Source organism: Nipponia nippon, unplaced genomic scaffold, assembly GCF_047370975.1.
Source record: "Nipponia nippon isolate SJK-2023a ecotype South Korea unplaced genomic scaffold, ASM4737097v1 scaffold_1, whole genome shotgun sequence".
Lineage (NCBI taxonomy): Eukaryota > Metazoa > Chordata > Aves > Pelecaniformes > Threskiornithidae > Nipponia > Nipponia nippon.
Genome location: NW_028262290.1, coordinates 49,840,287 through 49,863,832, shown reverse-complemented (window position 1 = coordinate 49,863,832; position 23,546 = coordinate 49,840,287). Strand labels below are relative to the sequence as shown.

Here is a 23,546-nt window from a genome sequence, read left to right as displayed (position 1 = left end):
CAAACATGTTATTGAATACATAGCTGAGAAGAGGCCCAAAAAAACTCATCTCACTTAGTTTCTTTCATACCAGTGGTACATGGAAGCTAAATACCAAAGGATTAAAACATATCATCAACTCTGAAACACTCTTCCACAATACCCTCAAGAAAACAGCATGGCAGGAATTTCTTTTAAGAAAGAAGGATTTCTAAAATAAAATGCAATTTAGATATAGGAATGATAAAATGAATGACTTGCAAGATTGAGGGCTGCTAAACATCCAGACCTAGGAAGAACCTCCTCACAAACAGATAAATATACCCTTAAATGTTATGTGCTGCAATATGAAATTTTAATTTCTTTTTCTTAAAGCTTCTGGGTGTTGCAACTGCTGAAGATAGGGTAAGACTTTACAATCACTAACTCTGAAAACCATTATTTTTTATATTTAGCTTTTACTTGTGTTTTTAGATCATTATGGTTTCACAACGTATCAGTCTCTACCTGTTTCTTAATAGAATTTTTTGTGCAAAGACAACTGTTCTCTCCCTACAGCTTACATTCACTTAAGGGGTGGGGGGTGGGGGGGGAGGAAACCCATGTTATGTTATATGGTGTAATTCACATAATAATATCTTGTAGTATTTCTGGGACTTCAACAACTCCATAACTGCTCACCAAGCAGCATTTACTGATGCTATTAAATCCTCTTTCTTTTGTACTTCAAGCCAATAACAAGGCAGATTTTTAAAAAAAAAACAAAGAAAGAAAAACACTTTACAAAGAGAAAACAACATATTCCGCCCAGAAGGATAAATCCTGAACATACCCAGCCTCATTAGGACAGCCCAACATTAATAGTTGGGCATTGTAAACCAGGAAAATTTGCTTTGCCATACCAGTGGCATTCTCCAGCCAAATACACAGAACTCCCATAAGCTACCCAAGACTTCTACAACAGAAATATTTCAAGGCCAGTAAAAGAACTAAATTATTCATGATTAAGAACCATTACTGAGCCATGCCCTTTTATCCTTTATTTACAAACCTGGTTTCTACAAATATATTAGTTTATTGTATTTAATGAAGACTGTCTGGCAAAACTATGACTTCTGTGTAAACAGTTGCCTTGCGGTTCATTGCATGTGAACTGTCCTTTAAGCTATATGAATGTTTGTCCATTTAGGCAAGGTTTAATTAAAAATCAACCCACACAAACAGCAAAGACTAAGTATTACTGTGTGTATGTACACATTCATTTGCTACTTAGAGTGTCACGATAAGGAAGAAGGCTCCACGGACTCAAAATATCTCACCAGGTTACCATAGGACCCAAAAGATCCCCTTGGATTACCGAGTCTAGCAAAGTGGGGAAAAAAGCCCACCTGCTTATGCCAAGTAGTATGGACACAGCCTGGATAGCTACAGCAATAGCAGACTAAGTTGAGAAAGCTCATGCCAGTTCATGGAACTTCAAGCTTTTCTTAAAATGGGATTTTTATCTGAATTTTTATTCTGATTCTTCACAACAACAAGAGCTGTGGCCTGAGGAATGGGGACAAGGTCTGTGTGATGAAGCTACTCAAGAGCTGGATGCATGGAACTGCAGGAAAGCACACAGGCAGCAAAAGGATGCCTGGGCACCTGCAGGCTACTACAAAACTGGTACCCTGCAAAGGAAGAAGAAAGCATGCAGAAAACCCCCAGTATCCTTAAGGTGAGATACAAAGCTGCTGGGAAAGAGAAGAGGCAGACTTTCCCACCCTCAGGAACTAGAAATCTATGGCAGGACAGAGGCAGTGCAGCCTTCTTCACATTAATTAGTGGTCATACTGCACCCCATGAAACACTGTAGTCATCCTTCATAATCATGAATTTACTACACATACTTCACAAAAAAGAATTACATAAACTTTAAGGGAAGAGAAAAAAAAACAAAACACAACACACAACAAAACCCAGCATACGGATCTATTCACAAAGATATTCTCAGATTATTTTGTAGTTATCAGTCACACTAAATCATACCAGCCCCACAAAAAAAAGAAGAGTTTTAAAGGACAAAATTAAAATCCCTAACTTAAAACTCCAATTTACATCTATAACATAGCAGGATTAAAATGCAAATGTCCTTTGCGCGCGCGCGCGCGCACACACACACACCCCCCCCAGAAGTTTGCTTCCCCTGTATAAGGTTAACAGTGCTGGAAATTACTAAGCATGCAATTGCTTTTTAATCAGTGCCACAATATTTGATGCTTTCACTGAAGAATGCAAGACTGTATGGAGAACTGTCAAGTAAAGCGGTAGGATTTAGTTGAATTCACATCAAGCTTCATTTATGTATATGAATTTATACATAAGTGAATATATTTATATATGGAGAACTTGAAGTGCTCCATATATATTACATTATCAGTGTTGACGTCAATGAAGTTTTCAGTCAGATAAAGTCTGCATGTGTTGACACTCATGTCAGACTGTTCTTGACAAGTCTGTTCCTTGCTACTCCACTTAAGTGAACTGAAGACACCCAACAGAAGGGGTCTGCTACATCTAAGTAAGGATATATCATCCTGTCTTTATATGCTCCATGCACAGAGCCAAACCAAGAAACTCACGTGTTCTCTCAATCTGCTTATGTCTCTGAAAAGTCATCAGAGAGGACCACCATGTAGCTAGCAGCTGTTTCTTAGACATCTCTAAATGAAAGATTTTATCTTTTTTAAGGTATAGGGATGATGAATGTGATGAGAAATAATCTGAAGAGTCCAAGCACAGTGGGAGGGAGCAGAAGACATGGCTGCATGGAGAGACACATCCAGCTGCCGAGCCTGCGGGTACATCTGAAGTAGGTGGACACGATGAAAGATTAGGGAAGGTGTTCCTGGGCTGGATAAATTTGAGTTATGAGGAAAGTTTGCAAAAGTAAATCAGAAAAAAACATGCTTAGATAAGATCAGGTCTAGAGGAAAATAAGACAAACGGGGGAATCAAATCACAGTTGAGATCTCAGAGATGTGTAGTGCAAGTAGAAAGAAGAGAGCCAAAAAGAAAGAGAGAAAGAAGTCAAACTATGAAAGAAAAGTAGCATTAGGTCTAGTGTGAGAAATTATGAACAGCTAGAAAGAGAAAAGGTGGCAATGAGAATGGTGAGTGTGAAAGCAAATAATCTGACTTTAATATAGTAGGACAAACACTAATAAGGAAATTGTATATTGTCATACAATTTTCCAGTTGCCCACAAAATCTAAATCTGATTGAGAATCATTCACATCATAGCCAGGAGAGCCTGAGAAATAAGTATGAACATTACAAACAACGATCAAGTAAAATGTACTATCTCTTCCAGTGACTGTGATTTATAAAGGCTCCAAGCCAGATATTCAGAGGAAATGGGCGGTAAGCAGCAGCACCTCACTGGTGCAAAACAGATACTTTCCTTAACTCAAACGCAGCCAACTTTCCATCCTTCAGCAACCAAACGCAAAGGCAAATGCTGTAGGTCTTGAGCAGGGCACCGTGGAAGATAAAAATAGTTCTGCCTACAACAAACACTTGTCTCTACAGGCTCATAGCACAGCAGTTGAGAAGCACGAGGCGCACTTTCCATTTCTTCATAGAACATCAAATCACACGCTCAGCCACTTGCAGATTAAAACTAGCTGTCTTACAGCTGTGTGACTAGTGATACGATTAAAGGAGCAAATAAAATCCTTGTAAAGATACTTGTCAATTTGGGATTCTCCAGACACAGCTCATCCAAAAAAAGCCACAGTGCACAACACATGGCAATATGAAAAACACAGCAGAAGAGAAAGGAGGGGAAAAAAAAAAAAAAAAGGGTGCAAAATGCCCATAACAAAACTAATGTTTATTGTGAATATGCAAATATGTTTTATTTCGTGTCAACTCTTAAGCAGCATGGGGGGGGGGGGAACATTAGAGAACTGAGCTGCAGAAGGTTTAGAGGAGATACAGGTGTTTGAAATAAAAAAGAATGGCTCTCTACATGTTAAACTGGAAGAACAGGGAAGAGCAGACACCAAAGAATGACTTCGCCATGCTCTTTCTGACGTGCATGACCTAGCAACTGTAGAGAATGCCAAAATTCATTTTTTTTGATCTTGCTGAAGTGCTGTCACAACAGAAGTCCAGTGAGATAAAAAGGCACTCAAAACTGCAGTCACACTTCAAGCTCACTAATATTCTGTTATTCTCCGATAGTTTCCATTTTATTATGGAAATGTTTTCACATGGAAATGACTTATATGTACAAGGAGAAGCCTCTCTCATGAAGAAGATTATAGCAATACATCAAAGAAAACCCTAAAGAAAGCACCTGGTTGCCCAGAAGAACACAGTATGTTCTAATTCCCCCTTTACTATATTTTTTCTGTTTCTTTTTAATGGTAGATACATACAGACAAAAGAAAGGAGTGGAAAAAACACAGTGAGAAATAATAACAAGGAGCACTGCAAGGAAAGAAAGGTTAATTACAGCACAAGAAAAGATGCAAGGAATGTGAAGAATGCCAGCAAGTAAATAAATCAATAATCTACAGTCATCTACATTCCTGAACTACCTTGAAAGCACAGATATCTGCCCTTAACATTCCTGACAACAGTAGGGGTTTTCAAGGAAGACTCCCCCCACAGCACCCTGTTCCTGCCAGCACCCTTGTGTCAACAGCTGATTACAAGGGAACCTTTCCAAAGGGAGCCTGTGCTACCTCTTCTAACAGTTTTGTTAATACAAGCTTGTAAATACCTCGGACCAGCCCAGTAACCTTAACAAGCTGAAATTAATGTTATGATTATTGCACTTAGTTGAAAAAAACCTCAAGGTCAGTGTCAAAAAATTGTAGGAATAGTGCACTAGGTCCCCCCTCACCACCACCACCTCTGGTCTCTAAAACATACCGGAGCTTAGCAGCTCATACGGAATAAAAGCACAGAACAATAAAGCCAGAAGACTAATGTGGTTTTACAGATGTATTTCTTCACAATGGTATCAGCATAATATAAAGTAAGAGTCTTACAGAGGAAATGGAAGCTAAGCAATAGAGACAAGAGGACATAAAAGTCAGAACCTCTTACCAAGCTGGGAACATTCCGTATTGTTAATGGGGAAAGAAAAACTAAAAACCAAACAAACAAAAAACAAACAAACAAAAAAACCAAAACACCAAAACAAAACAAGTATGCAACTAAAATCAAGGATATGCCACCAAGTAACATAGCACAACAGAAGTGGACCTACAGAGCAAAAGAGCGGGTGTTAAGAACCTTACTGACACCCACCCTATACGCATTTCAGGGGGGGTTACTTCAGACTAACTCTAGACTGGTCCTGTGAACTGAGCATCCACTAGGGTTGAGGTAAATAGCCTGGTTTAGTTTCATCCATAAAGGAATCTAGATCAACCTGTGGTGCAAACCAAAATATAGTAAATGGGGAACAACAGAAATTCAACTCAGAAGTGTAATCCTGAGCCAATGCTAACACAGATGTACGCAAAGTTGCAATATGACTCTGACACTATATATAAAAAAAGTCTTGTGAGTCCAGTATCTAACTCTGTCTCAAACAAACAACAAAAAAAGTGGGTAGGATGATTCCATATGAGCATTGCTGCTTAGAAGACCACTTTTGTCTACAAGACATAGCAGTGATTCTCCAAAAATCGCTTTGCCACACAAAATAAAATGTACAAAACCCACAGAAAATCAGCATACAAAATTATTTCTAACCTGGACTTGCTTGGCTTCACGTATGCACAATATGCTTTTGCAACACTTGCTTTTGCAAATGAAGCTGATACAGTATCATTAGGTAGCTGGGGGCATCTTTTCATGGGACTCAAGAAATTTCTTAATGCTTATATGAAGTGTAGCAATTTAAACAAGTCTGTTTTCAATGCCGTTCTACTGCCAAATGGGGGGACTCCCTCCAGCTGTCCACATGTATTCAGATTTCACAATCATCTTTGAAGTAATGGATGCACTTACATTAAAAAAAAAGAAGAAAGAAAACCTACTGTACCTGTATGTTGTTCTTCCATCCAAGCTTGCAGATACATGAAGAGGAGTAGACCAGCTACTCCAAACATCAGTACAGACACAAAGACTTGTCTTAGGTTCATGACCCTATCAGAGGGCTACTTCTCAGCTTTCAGAAAGACGCATGGCTCACTTTTCTGAAGTTTTCAGCGTGCTGCATCTTCTTCAGTATCTTCCCCTGAGACACTGACCTGGAATAACAAGAGATGGAGCTAGTTCTCGTGTTACATTTTTATTCTTCACCAGAGACTGTGTAAACAGCATACTATATATGAGCTGGAGCTCTCACAAGGTATTACTTTCAATGCTTAGATTTCTGTTCACAATCTCAACCATCTTTCTACCCCTGCATGAGTTCCAAGCAGAAGTGCTTCTCGAAGTGGCTGCAGAGACCGTTCCACCTCCACACCACCAAACATCGCCCGCTCCCATAACAGAGGGAGGTGACACCCCAAACGAGATGCCCATGTGTCACACCAGTACACCACTGCCCACCAACCATCACAGCTGAGAAGCTACAGCAGCAGCTGGAGGCCTGCCCAGGTGGCTGGGTTGCACTCTGGTGCTGCCACCCCCACTGCGATGGGCAACCCAGCGCCTCTGCTTCTGGACCGCACGACCCTGTGCACCCGAGGAAGGATGCCTGCAGTCACCCCCACAACACAACAACTCCGCTCGCAGTACCTCAGCATCGGTTCAGCCTATGCTTCGGGGAGTCATACTCTGATGTTTACCCTCGAACATGAATCCAAGTTGAGTTTTGCAGGGTTAGGGAACATCAGCATAAGAAGATATCAGTAACACAGCAGAAAGGGAATTAATGGATCATCATTTTACTCAGCTATTTTGCAACATGGGAAAGACTTGTCAAGAACTCAATTCTTGCCACTAAGTTCAATCGAAATGAAATCAAATATAAAACCTTACCAAAAAGATTACTTTCTTGCACAGCAGAGGGCCCAGAAAAAGGAAGTAATTTACTTGATACCCTGCACCTGCCACAAAGGGGCCATAAAATTCAGTTTATGACAACAGAACATAGAAGACACTGTGGATCACAAAAAAGCCAACTCCTTAACCTGAATCAGAACACGTTCACTTTGAAAGCGTTACTAGAAGCTGAAGAGCAGCTGTTGAAACTGGCCTGCACAGCAAAAGTGTTAAAATTCAACACAATGGACACCCTTGTAAGTGCATATCTGATAGAAGTGTCTGGTAAACTACCACAAAGAATGCAAAGAAAAACTCAAGCTTTTTTAAAGGAAGCCAGCCTACTGAAAAGTATTTGAAAGAGGAATCTGTTAAAAGAACAGAGCTAACGTACATGTGCATCCAAATAAACAGAAAATGCAGGCATTTAACAGTTATTCTGAAATGTACAAGTACTGCATGTTCCACAAGTTTGTGTTTTTAAATAACTCAGCACTGTTACATCTATAATTGTTGAGTTTCTAAAAATACACATACACATAAGGCTTAGCAGGAACTCCCATTAAAAACAGCTGTTGAATGAAAAAAGTAACTACATTAGAAAGAGACAAAAGATTTCAAGAACATCAAAACTCCGTTCAGAACTTTACAGAATTTTTTCCAATTCTGTGCCATTAAAACTATACACTTCTCTGAAGCACAAACTTGCCTGCAGAAAATGTAAACCAGATTTTAAATATTAATCATTTTATATGTAATTGTTCTGTAGAAGACAGATAGCTAGACATTAACAGAATGTAAATGTTCTCTCTGAAGTCTTTTTTGTATGGGTCATGAAGTATCTGGTTTGAACCTGGAAGGAAGATGAGTAGGTGCTTTATACCATCTAGTTCTTTCTGCCTTGATTCTGCAGAGATGGAATTTCCTACACGTTATCTACATGTACCTGTTTGCAGCTATTGTGATGATGCACAGGATTGGAAGGAAGCAGTGAAGACTGGGCAAAAAAAAAAAAAAAAAGAAAAAAAAGAAAATGCTTGGGAACTTCTCTGTGAAATGCCTTTTGCAAGGGTATGGGTCGTAGAGCCTCCTTTCAGCCAGCTCTTCATTAGCTGTTATCACTTGCACATTTTCCTACAGTGCCCTCAGCATTCTCAGACTTGCAGTCTTCCTTATCTACCCTAAAAGGTATACTTAGGTCTTTGCACCTAACTTCAGTCCTGCAGCAAATGCACTGTTTGCATGTCTTCAGAAATCACTCTGCTGACCAGACAGAAGCTTCCCAGCATAAGCCATGCTTCAAGAACCATTAGTCAAAGGACCAACAAATACAAATCTCTTCTGTTTTCCCCCAGACAAAAGCTGTGTTGTTCTTGTAACAGGACATTGACAGCATCTGGATTAGGAAAAAAAAAGCCAAATAAGAAAGACATGAAGGTCTGAATGAGTATCTTTGAAAGAAACAAATTAAATTGCAGGTACTAGAAAGCAGGAATCAGTTTCTTTTGGAAAAGTTGTTTGGGATTCATAACTTTCTCTCTTATAATAAAGAAGCGAGCAATCCAGACACACACAGTGAATGCTGGCATGTTTCCAAATTAGCCCACTTTTGTGGTTTTCTTACTTGTTTCCATCTCTGACTACACAAACATCTCACATTTTCAGCCCTCCTGTCTGAAAAGCGGTGTCCTTGAGTGGACAAGAAAAGCTTTCTCAGGCCACATGGATGATGCTGAAAGCAAAGGATCTCACACTACATCTCCATGAACATTTCCGACATGTGTAGGCTGGCACTGCTGCTCTCTCCAGCCACTTGCTCTCATCATCCCTGACTGCCCAGCTCTTGCCACCACCATGAGGGCTTACACACCTGTACAGTAACATTCAGAAAGCTCATTCAGCTAAAAACTTCTCCAGAAAGAAGGAATGGGGACCTTACTGCCAAAGGAAGTCAGGAAACACTGGTTTGATCAAACTACAGCCCACAAAGGATTTACCCAAGGAATAGTGCCAATGGTTTTTCCTTTAGCAATACCAGCCATCACGTGCATCCATGATGCATGATGGCATAGGACATACAGCTGACCTTGCCCAAACACCATTATGGTTGCATGCAGCACCATCTACAAGCCCTGCATCTTCACCTTTCGGATGCACAGTAAAATCAGGAGCGCTTCCAAGCAATTTAATCTGTGAATAAGAAAACAGATGTTTTTCTACTAGGGTAGTTCCAGTTTTCAGTGGATAGAAGTTCCTAAAAGGAAACAGCAGTTCAAGGCGCATTTTTTTTTAAACTACCAAACACGCCCTAAAGCCAATTTACTCCACCATCACAACCACTACAATTACCTTTGTATCAAAAGTTTTCATGCTGCTTACAATTAGTTTAATTTATTTAAATTTAATTTATATGAAACTGTGTTCTTTGTTTATGTGTTGGCTGAGTTTTAAGATTAGTCTTAATTAAAACTAATGTTACTCTTGTTTAAGACTACCTATTTTAGCACGGGTTAGACTCTAAATACATCAAACCCATCCAAAATCTGAAGCTATTCTGCTACCTTATAAGATTTTTAAAGGCTTTTCAGCTTGAATAAGTAGTTTAATTTATTTAACATAGTGATTTGTAATCCACATATGAAAAAATGATAGCGACATTAAAAAAGTCTGTGTCTACGAGTCTTCTAGTAGAACTTGAAAAATGGCCACACAACACTGACAAATTTGCTCCTTCAGTATTAAAAAGCAACGGTCATGGATAATACTTTCTAGCATCCTGGCAAAGAGGAAATACCTGCAAATATTCTTTAATCAAGATGAATGCTCTCTTGCAGCTGTGAAGGAAGAGCCAATGAGCAATTACTTTCAACCTAAGTATTTTCAAAAGAGATCAGGTATACTCAGAGGTTCAGCATTCCTAGTTAAGCTGTGAATCTTTCTTTGCTCCCAGCCCTGGGCAACATGGCTCCACTGGGTGACAGCTTGACCATCCTGCTGGATAGGATGCTTGGTATGGGGAAACTAAATTAGCCTAAGAAACTGCTGTGTCCCTCTCACCTGTGCTGAACTCAATTCTTTCTTTAGCCCAACCTCCCCCTCATCTCTTTTGGAAGTATGGACCCCAATGTCCCATCTGTATCAACTCAAGCCTTCACAGAAAATGTCACAGTGACCCACTCACCCCAAAATTTCAAGTCCTTTTGAGTCCTGGAGAGGGATTACTACATATTGTTCTTATCCATCATGGAGAAACAGTTAATCTGGCAGACAAAAACCCTACATGCCTTAGATGACAACACAAACGTCTTTGCAGCAAAAATTTAGAAACTTGACAAGTTTATAATCATTCACTCCTGGGGCCAAATTGTTTAATACCATTGTCAAATTTAAAAGTTTCAGGAATCCACACTCCACTAATGTAAAATCCTTGCATTTTTCCTGTTGTGTTTTGGGCCCAGTTCAAAGAGGCACATTCCCATGCAGGGCCAACACAAGCAATTGAAACAGCACAGCCACCCAAAAATGGGCAAGGGTGCATCTCCTGCTTTTGGCATGATTCCTCATTTCAGTACATCGTCCACCTTTCTCTTCCTGGCAAGCAAATACACCTGCAGCTGAGGAGAGGCACCTCCAGCACTCAGGTACCATTCCTGGCTTTTTCCTATTCCAGACCACACGAAACCAATGGCATCGGTGACAGTATGCTTCACTAACTTAAGCTTTCCTTGCCACTATTACCACCACCTAGTTCCAAAATCAGAAACATACAAAAGCAAAACATTAGGTTGCCTCAAACTACCTCAAACTATTTAGAAACCTTTCTTTTTAATTCCCCTCCACCTTTTTTCCTTCATCCCAAAAAAAGAGATGATCAAGATGAGCGGTTAGCCAGCAGAATACTGATGAAAAAAACCCAGATGCTCTTTATAATGGTCAAAGCATTCATACTGCTGTGGGTTACCACAAATTCCCACCCGCTCAGCATCTCCTTAGACACAACTGAATTAATGACAGAAAAATGAGAAAAAGGACACAGAAAGCTACTGCAACCCCCCACACTTTTTTTTTTTCTTCCCTCCTCCTTTCCTTACCCCAAGAAGCAATACGTTTTCCGATGCCTCCTCTAGAGTATCACAGCAAGGAAATTTTGCACCAAGGAATGTCCTGCTGGACACTGGCCCAGGCTACTTTCAGCTCAGTCAGCAGGAGGAGGCAAGGAGATCTTCTCAATTCAACGCCCCTCCTCCTCCCTCACTTCTCGTCTGTTAGCTTGTGTCCTACTTCACGCATAGGTGATCCTCCAGGATCGCCTTTCCACTGTCCACATCTCAACTTTCTGGCTTCACAACAACTAGCACAAGGCACAGCTCCAGCTCTTAACAATGCTTGCACAGTTCGTCATATCAGGCAGTGCTACTCTTTGTTCTGGTTTATTCCAATGGTTGCTAGGAATAAACATACAACATTTGCCATTTTCTCTCTCCAGCAAGTTATGCTGAGTATTATGGTTGGGTGAAGCCAAAGTCCTTATGGAAATATGAATTAAGTGCGTAACCAGATCAAGATAACCAAACTTAGTGCTGCTGAGAAAGTTTGTAGAAATAATAAAAAAAACAACACACAAAAAAAACAAATGAAACTTCCCATAACGCAGCCCTTCCTGTCCATAGGAATCTACTAGGGGTTTCGGGGCAGGGGGGGAAATGTTTAACAATCTGGCAGGCCTCACTACAGGGCCTGAGTACAGACAGGGCAGTGCAGTGACGAGTTTCTCTCACACCATGACAGATAGTATTTTAGTATCTGGTGCCAAAGAGGGAGATACCCAGCATCCAGGCCCACTGTACATCAGTCCTGCTGACACCTCAGCAACATCTTCACCTGAAGAGCTGCTTATAGAAAGGTTGTCTTGAAGTGTAACTGAAGACACCATCTGGCCTGCACAACTTTTATCACTAGCAATAACAGAAGATTACTACCTACCAACCTTGCAAATCAAGATAAGAGAATTTTGTTAGAGTTCCATAAGAAAAAACAATGAAATATTTTGATGAAATACATAGGGATTTCTTTTCAAAGAAGAAAACTGTTTAAACAAAGTGAGCATCCTTCATTCACCCACTGAAAATCCTAAAACAATAAAGCCTCTTTCAAAAAAATAGAGCTTAAAAATTTAAAATTTCAAGAGCAGTCAGGAAATTCCAAACATCAACATCACCAAAGTAACTTCCCACCCAGCCAAGCTGCACATATTTAACATTTTTCTACTTCACTCTCCCTTGTTACATAGTAGACCACAATGTTGTTACAGCAATTATATTTTGTTATTAATGCACTTTATAGCATACAACATGTTATACAAAATTAATAATGTGGCAAAGAAAACATGGTTTGCATTTGATTTGGCCATTTTAATCTATTAAAGTCACTAGTTCCTCATTACCCTTTCAATGTATTTCCAAAGAAAAAACTCCTTTTAATGAAGCAATGGATGTAAACAAGAGTCATTTTAATAAAGCATATATTGGTTTCTGATGCCATTAAATCTTTCCATAGGAATTGTACTAGGTGACTGAAAGCAGTCCATAGCACCTGCATTGCTTCTGAGAACATGCACAAATACAACCACTTACCTGGTCCTGCTCAACCATAAATCCTATTGAACTTCAGAACATATTAGTTTAATCCACACAGCAACCCTCAGCCACTTGTAGGTTAATTTAAAGCTGCAGTTCTCATAATTATTCTTTATAAAGAAACAAACAAAAGCTATGCTTCTGTTAACAACAGATAAATGCAGAGTTGTCGTACCCATGAGTATGCAGGTTAACACATCAGCCTGATGAAAAGTTTTGCTTGCTTAAAGAGAACAGAGAAGACACTCCAGTACTGAAAGTGATGGGTGTGGAACTTCACCAGTTTACCAGAATATTCAATACCAAGGGTTTCACTCTACAGCTGGCAGACACCTCACTTCAAAAAGGAAAAAGCATTATTATTCTTCCTAACAGTTCCCAGTCAGGACTGAGGGACCCTACTGCACCTCAGCAGACAAAGATGGGTTTGACATGCTCAGCTCTTACCTGCCTGAAGCGCTGCTTGAACTCAAAGAGCAGTCCCATGGAAGTCACCTGGATTTTGGGAAGTTAAACAGAAACAGGGCTCACAAGACAGCAACCTGATGGCTCTCAATCTTCTAGCAGGATTGAAGGTGGACCTCCTTCCCCCCTCTTAGGATGGGGGAGATTAGGAAAAGGTCTGTCTCAATGCAAGACCTTCCCTTTTTTAAATTGGTGAAACTACACGACCTTGTTTATTGACTGCAGTGAACCGAAGTGTTATCAGCATGCCAAGTAGACTTGCAGTCTGCCCCAGTCGTGCACTCTACTGCTTGCAAACACACAGGCAACACTAGCCAATTTTTTATTTTGCAGACGTGCCCTGAATGCCCGATTCCCGCCGGCTGACGATGGGGGGGGGGGGCGTGAGGAGTCAGCAGAAAAGTTGGTCCTTCTGCGGAGCGCTGCCTCGCACGGTGCCGCAGCGGGGTGTCACCATTCCCCTCAACTTTTGGGGGACGCTCAGGAGCCCTGGGCTCCCAAGACGAGCCGCAGCCCCCCTCTCAGAGCGGAGGCGACCCTCGGCGGCCGGTCCCGGGGGGTGGTGGAGCCCCTCGCCCCGGACACGCCGGAGAGCCAGGGGCGGACGAAGCAGGCGCTCGCCCCGGGCCACCCCGGTTCCCCAAGGGGCGGTCCGCGAAAACGTACCGGGGCGGCCGCGCTGCCTCCTCCCGCTCCCGCCGGTGAAACTCCCGGCGCCCCGGGGCTGGGCGGTGCCGGCGGGAGCCGCTGCTTGCGGGGCTGGGCAACAAATCCCGCAGCAAACCCACTCACGCACCCGCCCGCCCGCCCGCCCCGGCTGTGGGCCGCGGCCGCTCCCCGCCCCGTCGCGCCCGCCCCCGCGGCAGCCCCTCACCTGCCCGCCGCTCCCGGGAGGCGCCGACACACAAACTTTCACCGCCAAACTTTGGGGCAAGGCGGGCTGGGGTGGGGTGAGGCCCCCGCCTGAACGGGAACACACACCCGCCTCTCCCCGGTACCGGGCGGGGTGGCTCCCCGCGGGGGCAAGTAAATACAAGGTTTGCTCGCCCGCCTGCCCCGCCGCCGCTGTGTCTGCAAAGCCCGTGTCATTGCGCGGGGAGCTGCACTCCCTGCCTGCCTCTCTGCGCCCCTGAGATTAAGCGCTGTGCTAACAGGTTTTGTTTGCTCTTACATATCCAGAGATAGGCTCGCCCCTTATGCTAGCAAGTAAATGTATCTAAGCTGCCAGGTAAAGGCAAGTCATAGCTGGAATTAGCTACTAAAACAGGTAGTGTAAAAACTTTATCGTCACCTATGGGAAACAGGATGACAGATAAAAATATTTAATTAGTGCTTATTAGCACTTTGTATGTGCCTTGCAAACATTATCAGCTTATTGTAACAATAGACCAGCCATGTAGATAAATGACATTATCTCTCTTTCGCTTACGGGCGTGTCGCTTTGCTTACATTTCTTCAAGGAAGTCCCTGAAGAAATAGCTCTAGCTCTTGCTAAGATGGGGTAAGCACAGAGGAGTTCTGACTTTCTAGAGCTGTGCTCAAACCACTTCTATCTGACTCTCTCCCCTTTAGGAGTTTCGCCACAGTTCTGTGTTCCTAGAATTACCCTAGCACTTACTTTTGAAACCCTCCCTGAGCCACTGCCCCGTTGCTCGCTTATGGCATGAGCCCTTTCTGGGAATAGCAGTCACATAACTAACACGTTTTTCTGTCTTTCACACTAACAGGCCTCAAATCATCTCACACACTGTTACAGCCAGCGCACTGGGATCACTTCTCCAGCAAGTGAAGCACAACCACCTTTGGCGTGAAGCTGAACATCGCCAACCGGCTCAAGACAGTAGTTCAGAGCAGACGGTAGAGAGCTGTGTGCTGCTCTGATTTCCAGGGGGGTTTAACTAAGCAGAGTGTAATTACTCCAACCAGAGCTTAGACATTGGGGATAACACATGTTCATTGAAAAGCGCTCCAGGATCTGAAGCAGCCAGAGGCAGCCAAGACCTGTGCACAGGGGTGCTCCCTCTGGATTTCCAATCCAAGTGCTAAGCCATCCTGTTCCTGCTTAGTTTGGGTTGTGTGAGTACATATAGCCTCACTGTGGTGCTATAATTTTTCTCTCTTTTATCTCACTTAAGGATCTCCCTAGTCACGCTTCATTATAGAGGCTAGCAGCTCAGAGCAGACCCAGGGAGCAAAGATTTTTCCTTTAAAGCTAACCATGGATCCACTTTTAAAGTTCTGGTGAGTAAAGACTGTCCCTCACACCTGTAGCTTGTCTGGCTCCCTAGTAGAAAAAAAAAAGGGGAGGAAGGAGCAGGGGAAATAGGTTTAATAGCAGAATATGCCAGTCGTTTGCTATTTCCCAAGAGTTGAGCACGTTTCCCCTTTTAGACAACCTGGCAGGCATGTGATACTATGATAACCATATGCCCTAACAAAAAATGCAACCTCAAATTTAAATTACAGATCTATTAGTCCCTGATGACCAGTGGGATTCTAGAGAAAAACAACATGCCTACTGAATGTTAGTTTCCTGAGGTAATACACTCAGAAGATTGTAATGAAGGTCACTGAAGCTTCTAACAATGATATACAGATTAACCTTCTGAGTGTTGTATATTCAATTTTACTCAATAAGTACATGCTGCAAACATATTTCTTCAGATTGATCTACTCAGGCTGTTCCTATCAACTGATTAAAGTTATATATAACACTGAAAAGATCAGATGTCTTGATTATTTTTTTTTTTCAGTTAAAGGAATAAATTAATTGCTTTGGGATAAAGCCAAGTCTTGTTTTACAACTTAGTAAAAAAACCCTGTGCCTTTAGCTTATATAATACTTGTTCCACCACAGGTTCTTCCAGTGCAGAGGGCATATTCCCGCTATGGATTTAAGAATCTTTACAAGATTAAAAATTCAACATGCAGGTGAAATTAGACACTGGATTAGGAAGCCCACCAACTACGTAAGTATGATCAGCACCTTCTGAAGCCTGACATGTAGCAAAGAAGAAACGAATTACAAAAGGGTGGCGGCAGTCTGTCTGTGTCAGCGGGGTTGGTACAGAGCCAGCACCTGCATCAGAAACCCTATTCTTGGCAGGTTTCTGCATGTTTCCTATGTCTTCCGGTAGACAAGCAGCTCAATGGTTAAAGTGGCAGAGTCATCTTCTGAAAGCAGTGGGGCAGCGGCCAGCTGGGTGGTGATGCCTGCTTGCAGTAACAGGAGTAGTCAGCACAGTTAGAGAAATAACAGGTCATGAATTGAAACTGAAACCTGCCAAAAATTACAGATCAATTTGCTGAAATAGAAACACCTTTACTCTACAGTAGGACCAATTTAGGCTCTTTAAGCATGTTTTCTGTGTAGATTTTCAGCTCAGCTTAGCAGCGACAGCCACGGAGGAAAGTTTGGTGTGGAGGGTAGGTCACAGTTACCCACGCTCACAACTGCTTCTCTGTGGACTGCTCACGCACACTATGTAAACCCCCTAAATCCCCTGTGGGCATTCGGACCGTTGCCGTACGAGAGGCGGGACAGAAACTACGTGCGCCATTGCTGTTAGGAAACCCCTCTCTCTTGCTGAAATTTCCATGCAGCCCAGGTTTCCACTGGACATTTTTCAAAATTTACGGCAAAGCTAGCTCAGCCACCTACACAGATATACGCATTTCAAGGAGTCAGAAGTCAGGATTCTTATGTTTAAAGAAAAATTTATATGAAAACCACGACTCAAGTAGCAGCTGTGACAAAACTGTTTCTGTTTGGCCTGATCCTTCTCCAAAGGGGAAGGATTAGACCTTCAGAGGGCTTTTTAGATTAGGCAAATTCATTCTGATTGCCATTATCATTCACTGCAGTGAATTTTGGGACGGGCCACGCTGGCACAGTTTCAGTGCTGTGTGTTGTATATCAATATAGAGCCGATTAGACAAACCTTTGGTGTTTAAAAGCATTTGATTATTTTGAAGGTGTCTTGCTCCAGGGCATAAACCATTCAGCAAGTAGTTTCATTTTATTTCCTTGAGCTTTTTTAATTTTCAGCTAATTAGCTAGAAATACACCACCTACAACATGCTCCTTTTCTCAGTCAGAAGGCTAAAATTTGCCTCCACTAAGCATTGCTATGGGGCATTTGCTTGTTTCTTTAAAAAAACTGCTAGCAACTTCGTATAAAATTCGTTTGCTCAGTAACTGACATGCTGGGGTAATTATCAAAGCCTTTCTAAGAAAGTTGTGTGCTCATTCAAAAATATTAGGCAATTCAAAGTGTCTGTTGTTCTTCAGCTATTAAAAAGTTTCAGTTTTAAGAAGTCTCTAAAAACAAACTGAACTTGACTTAAACACTTCAATGAGTTAACTGTGAAGATATTTTATTCTAATGGGCTCCTGTCTCAAAAGACAGCCAAAAGAAAACAGTAGCTGCAATCTTTTTTTCTGAAGGTTAGTCTGTTATCTTACTCCAATTCTAAAATGTTCTTCAAATGGCAGCTACTATTCTGTCAAGTGCTGCATGGCTGAAAAATACCTCAGGATGTCCAGAAATTTGGTTTTCTGAAAAAATGAATTCATTCTGTATTTAAAAGGCTGGTGAGAGCCTCCAGTCACAGGTGCAAATGGGAAGGTTAAAATTAGCTCCCCTTCTTTTACTCCTTCTGCCCTAGCACTGGGTGGGCAGGGTGTATGTATGTTCTCATGCTATTATATGATACATTTACATCTTAGATCGAAGTATATCCAGTTTTGCAAGCTCCATGCATGGAGGTTTTCAAGACAAGACTGGATAAAGCCCTGAGCAACCTGGCCTGACCCCATGGCTGACCCAGTTGTGTGCTGGAGGTTGGATTACAGGCTTCCTGTCATCCCATCCTGTGTGGGTTGTCCTATGCTGTCTTCCTGGATAGCCCATCTAAAAATCAGGAGGTCACACTTTCACCAAAAATGTCTCATCTCACTCCAAAAATGAGATTTGAAGACTGCTACCCTACCACAGAATCACAGACCGCAAACAAATGAATGAGGTCCTTAAAAAGCATCAGAAGGCTTTCTGTTGAAATGTGGTTTGTAAAGCAAGGAGGAAGTTCCTCTGAAAGCCTTCATCACTTTCATTAGAAAACTCCAAAAGAGGTCTGTTTTTCCAGGCCTTTTGAACAGTGTTTGTAAAAGCTATGTAACATTGTAATTACTGGTTCGCCTAGTTCTAGAGAAGAGGAAACATTTGTCTTTGTTCTGCCAAATAATGCTTGATTATGGTACCTCCTGGAAAAGAATAGCCTCTTGTATTAGAGTGCCTAGCTGGGGACAGCTTCTCTGGTGTTTCAGTTATCGGTATCACGGTGTTCACACAAAATTAATTGTGAATTTCTTAACTGTTTGATTTAGATGCTTTAAAGGCATTCATAAAGATCTTGAAGGATATGTTCTTCATGTTTGTCTTTCAGTTTTGACTGAAGGGACATTGGCAGATTGTCTCCATCCTTACTGTGGAGTCTATATTTCTCGGCTATGACTGACTGCTCTTAGGCATTACACAGACTGAAAAAAAACCCACCAAAACTCCTCTTAGAGCAATTTTACTATCATCTTTTACATGACTACTAAATGTCAGAGAAGTAAAATCTGAATATTGTGCTTTGGTCTCTACACATCCCCTGAATGTGAGACAAACAAAATTCTCTTGCTCCCAACAGCAGTCTTGATAGTGGAAAGTTCTGCACTGATTCAACATCTGTTGACAAGCTGTCTATATAAATCGACAGAGAAACAAATTGATACATGAAACTGACTGTGCCTCCAAAGTGATTCACAATCTGTTGAAACAAGACACCATACCATTAAATATGTAATTCAGTGTTTTGGTTCCTCTTCCATCCTAAAATACCTGGAATAAAAAGCAGAAATACGGTGACATGACAGTCTGGCAGCTGCCCGGAAGCACAGATAAAGGAGGATTGACTGAAATAAAACAGTACAGAGTTCTCTTAGCCAGTGTCAGTGTTGTACTACATGTTGAATGTTTGCATTGCTTATTAGGACCAATGGACATGTTTTGAACCTGTTCTGACAGCCTGCATTCAAACATTGAGCAAATTATGACATTATGGTATTCATATGTGCCAGAAAAAAAAAGTTACTGAGAAATTCTAGGGCAAATGAGGGTGGAAAGTAGAATAAAGGCTAGGCAGAATGACAACCAGACAATATATAGTACGAAAGAGACAGAAAGAGAACTACAGATTTTTTTTTTTTTAAATCTAGTGGGGGCATTACTCCCAAGTGTTTGGTCATTGTGTAATGATTCACATATGGCCAAGTGTCAGTACTGTCCTATGCCTTTGTACCTCTGCAAGATATTATTACAGGGGCAGTCTAAGGAAAATGAGGTCAAATATTCTATACTGGATGTAGGATGCATGCTGGCTAGCCTAAGATTTGGAAGCAATTTCACTGCTCATCACATACTTCCCTTTAGCTAGAAGTTGAGATACATATAAAACAAAAGATAGCTTTTGAGGGGGCATAACCAAGAGGGTCCTATTATTGTCTGTTTTCTGCCAAAAATATTCTCACAGCTGGGTTTTTAGATGAAGATATTACACTGAGACAATAGTGATTGCTCTGGTGGGCCATCTTCTTTTAGCTATAAACTTTTAGTCTAATTACTATGCTAATGTAGCTAGATCTGTTGGCAGTGTTTGATGGAGTTGACCATCATGTGGTGCTGTTTTGCATGAGGTCTAGCAGGGTGGATAAAGCTGCACATCTCATTCTCTTTTCCCTCCTCCTAGCTGGATCATTGTTTGGAATTATGTGTGTTCCTGGTTCTGGGAACATCTTCACATATTAAAAGCTCTTAGTTAAGACTGGGAGACAAGATGGATTTGGGAGTCAGCAGCATGCATGGGCAATTAAACTCTGTATCTTCATAATAGCATAATCAAGCTTTCCAAACACTAAAGTGCGCAACTTTACACACTAAAAGGAAGAGTAGCCTGGGAAAACTAAATATGCCTGTAATGTTGGACTGTTCAAAAAGGAGGAGATCTAGAAGAACTGTTTCAGCTCAGGCTGGGAACTAGGCTTGGAGCTATTCTGGAAACAGGGGTGATGGCAGAAAGTTCTCTAGCCGAGGGGATTTGCCTCTTGTCACATACCCACAGCCATTTTTCTTACCTTCGGGCTCCGCTGCTGCAAAATGCTATAGAAGAAAGTGCAAGTGAACGCCATGATGGAGCCTCAGGATCATAAAATTCTAACACATCTCACAGGTTTCCTGCTAATTTCCCTTGGCTCAGCTCAGCTGTATATAAACCATGCTCTCCAGGATTTGGCTTACCTTCTCTCTAGTAATTAGGTTTCCCAGGAAAGTTTTTTTTTATTTTTAGGAAACTTTTCCTCATAACCCATCTAGTTTTCCCTTGTTGATTTCATGCCCTTTTCTTCTTGTTCTTTTCCCAAAGGACAGAGAATAGCTCACTACCTTCTTGGTGGTGACCTGTTACGTCGTAAATCACTGCTTCCTACTAAGGAAACCACTACCCAGAGCAGATTGTTTCCTTAATAGGAAGCAATCATCCTTTACCCTATGTTTGAATTCTGCAATGAATTCATCTCACTCATGAATTCAGTGTAAGCCACTTTCTTTCTGTCTCTGTCTCATTGTAACCTGCTGAACAAAGGTTGTTTTCTCAAGGATGCTTTAAATGACCCATTCTTCTGGCCAGGGCTTTCTTTTTTGTGACTACTGAACTCACCTTTTCCAGATGGTAGCATAATTTTCCATCTCTCCGTCTTTGGAATGAAATTTAAGAATACTCGATGAGTAACTTGGGACAGATTATGAACTTCCACAAATGCACTCGTGCAGTGCTTTCATTGCTAGTGACTGTTAGTCCACATCTGGAGAGGGGAATATGATCTATCACCCCATCCATGAGAGAATCTAAAATAATTTTGGCGTTCATCTCTATGTAGGAAAACATCTATGTGCACAATTCAGCACTTGCTAGCAAACAATGGAACTGTAGCGTAGTCTCAAGTGCCTTTCCTAGTACACACCTGATCTGGGCTTCAGAAATGGAATGATTGTTTATATTTATTTTATGGTGTTTTTTAAAAAATGTGTGCTTGGGAATTTAATCAAATTTTGGAAATGGAAAAGCTTTTGTAATTTTTGGGATTATCTCAATTACTATGGGGAAACAGCTAAAGAATAAACAAAGCAGCCTATAATTTTTTTGTTTGCTTTACAAATAAATGCTCTACTTCATAATTACCCCTTTAAAGCTAAATGCTTAGGTACAAAATATATTGTTTAGGAAAGGTTTACAGTCATCATGGCAAATATTTGACAGTACTTGTAGAACTAAAGTACAGATAAAACTTTTTATTGTGTTGTTTATAAACGGCAAAATTCTTGGTCAGCAGTGATTAAAGTTTTTTTATTTCAGTGTTAGACAGGAGAAGAAACTGCAAGAAATGCAGGCCCTGTACACACTTAGCATCCTTACCCTAAGCTTTGTGGGTTGTCGTCGACCACATTTTCCAACTACAGCTGTCTTAAACTATTTTTGATCATATATGTTAAGGTCAACACATTTTTAAGTCTACATGCATACATGATGTTGTATACTCTTTTGATTTATAAATATATTCGCATGTTCCTTTGTTTCAAATTTGCAGGTCAATTAAGAAAAACTGAGCTTATGAAACCAATTGAAACATCCAGCAGTGAATTAAAGTAGCAGGAATTTTTCTTTATTTTCCTTAATCTCTTTCACAGACATCAAGTTGGTGTTAGGTACACAGTTGCTGCTTCTATCAGTGTAATAAGACCAACTGCCAAGCTTTGTGTTCAAAAGCAAATAAATGGAAATAGTCAGGATTTTCAGGATTGTCTGCTGTGGAAAAATCCCATATGTTAGGTAGCTCACAGGGAAACCATTATTAGCAAATCCCATTGACACCCTGCTGTCAGAGGTCCATACACCATACAGAACCAAATACATTCTCTCACTGCAGTTTGGATTTATTAACCTAGAAGTCCAGAGCTCCACAACATGAAACTCAGCTCCTATTGTGTCTGCAGCCTGGGCCACTCCAGAGTTTTCACCTGTGATTGCTCTTCTCACACCCCAGGACCTGCAGAAAATTACTGCCACATCCTTTCTTCCAGGTGGAGCAACTAGCCAGCTGCTAGCTGCCAGCTGTGAAACAACAGATTTTACAGAGGACTGCCCCAAAACCATCAGCAGGGACTAACAAAATCAAAAAATTCAGGCTCCCACTGAATCACCAGTCTTACTATCACCAACCGCCAATTTACATGGCAGGGGGAGAGATGGGGAGAAGAGAGATGTTTTAGTAAAGGAATTAAATGGTATTTAGCAAATGAGAAAGCAGGCAGTTTGTATTCAGATCATCTTTTCTTTCCAAGTGTCTGCAAACATGCTTTTAGAGTATGTTTTTTAATATAAGGGTAAGGTAACCTCTATAGAAGGTCGGAGCAAATTAGTTAGCAGCGTTTGCTCAGGTCTCCTTGTCCCCAACAAGTGTGTGCATACTGCTGTAATACTATTCTGGGGCTGCAGGCTATAGGTATGATTTCCATTCTGCCACCCTACCAGCATTTAGCTACATCAGATCATGGTTTGCAATTGATGGATCAACTTTGAATAGAATGTATGAAATTCACCTTATGACATAAATGTATCTCATGTTCAGCACCTGCCTTCATTATGCTGCATTCTCTAGCAGCTGCCTGTAAAGATTACATTATATAGAAAAAGAGACTTCTAAGACATCAAAAAGGACTGAATGCAATCCTTTAAGAAGATGATGGTAGTATGAAACCTAGTAATTTTCAATAAATGAGTTACAACACCTTTCAGGTATTACACTGGCCCCTGAAGACCCTTTTTCACTTCTGCATTGTTACAGTCACACTTTCTGGTTCAGTAAGGTGTTTTTTCTTCCCCTGCCCTAGTGTTAGAAAACCGGATCCACCACCATTACCTCTATCACCACCACCACCAAAAGATGGGATAATTTGACAGGAAAAGCTGCAATATCGACTACGTGCAATTTAATATCTTGAAAGGTACAGATAAAATGAGTTTTCCATCCTTTTAATGTATAGTAGATTTGGGTGTATGGGTAGGTTGAATATTCAGACAGAATGGCTTTTCTTCTAGTCAACAGGCCCACAAAGACCGTTGCTTCGTAACACGAAATTTTCCTCTACATGAGATAATGAAATATCCTGTGTTCCAGGAATGCACACTTTTGCATGTGAGATTATATTAATCACTGATCAGAGCAGGTCAACAAATTTCACATTTCTGATTTCCACTGCATACAGTGATCTTGTGAATAAGTGTAAATATTTGCAAGTATTTGCACACAGCTGTTGCAAAACCTATGGGGAATGCATATCACAGCAGTGGTAGCAGCTTATAGTGCTGGGA

At 41.2% G+C, this 23,546-nt stretch overlaps 1 protein-coding gene and 1 long non-coding RNA gene across 5 annotated transcripts in view; one reads left to right on the top strand and one right to left on the bottom strand.

Moving 5' to 3' along the window:
- CHST9 (carbohydrate sulfotransferase 9) overlaps nucleotides 1-14,194 on the bottom strand; it is a 95,409-nt gene extending 81,215 nt beyond the window's left edge. Inside the window, exons 1-3 of one of the 4 annotated variants that reach the window (XM_087735984.1) lie at nucleotides 13,951-14,194; nucleotides 13,059-13,106; nucleotides 6,029-6,236 (exon numbers count right to left, since the gene is read on the bottom strand). In XM_087735984.1, the coding sequence (XP_087592110.1) occupies nucleotides 6,029-6,128 (100 nt within the window). In that variant the 5' untranslated portion in view covers nucleotides 6,129-6,236; nucleotides 13,059-13,106; nucleotides 13,951-14,194. Of the gene's footprint in view, nucleotides 1-6,028; nucleotides 6,237-12,786; nucleotides 12,846-13,058; nucleotides 13,107-13,742; nucleotides 13,872-13,950 lie in introns of those variants that run through there. The other 3 variants (XM_087735991.1, XM_087736001.1, XM_087736009.1) reach the window with 3 other exon arrangements.
- Nucleotides 14,195-15,184: 990 nt separating this feature from the next.
- LOC148057369 (uncharacterized) lies at nucleotides 15,185-23,177 on the top strand. Its single transcript, XR_015707018.1, has 3 exons — nucleotides 15,185-15,317; nucleotides 15,934-16,045; nucleotides 23,066-23,177. It is a non-coding gene; the product is annotated as an uncharacterized LOC148057369 (long non-coding RNA).
- Nucleotides 23,178-23,546: the final 369 nt, after the last annotated feature.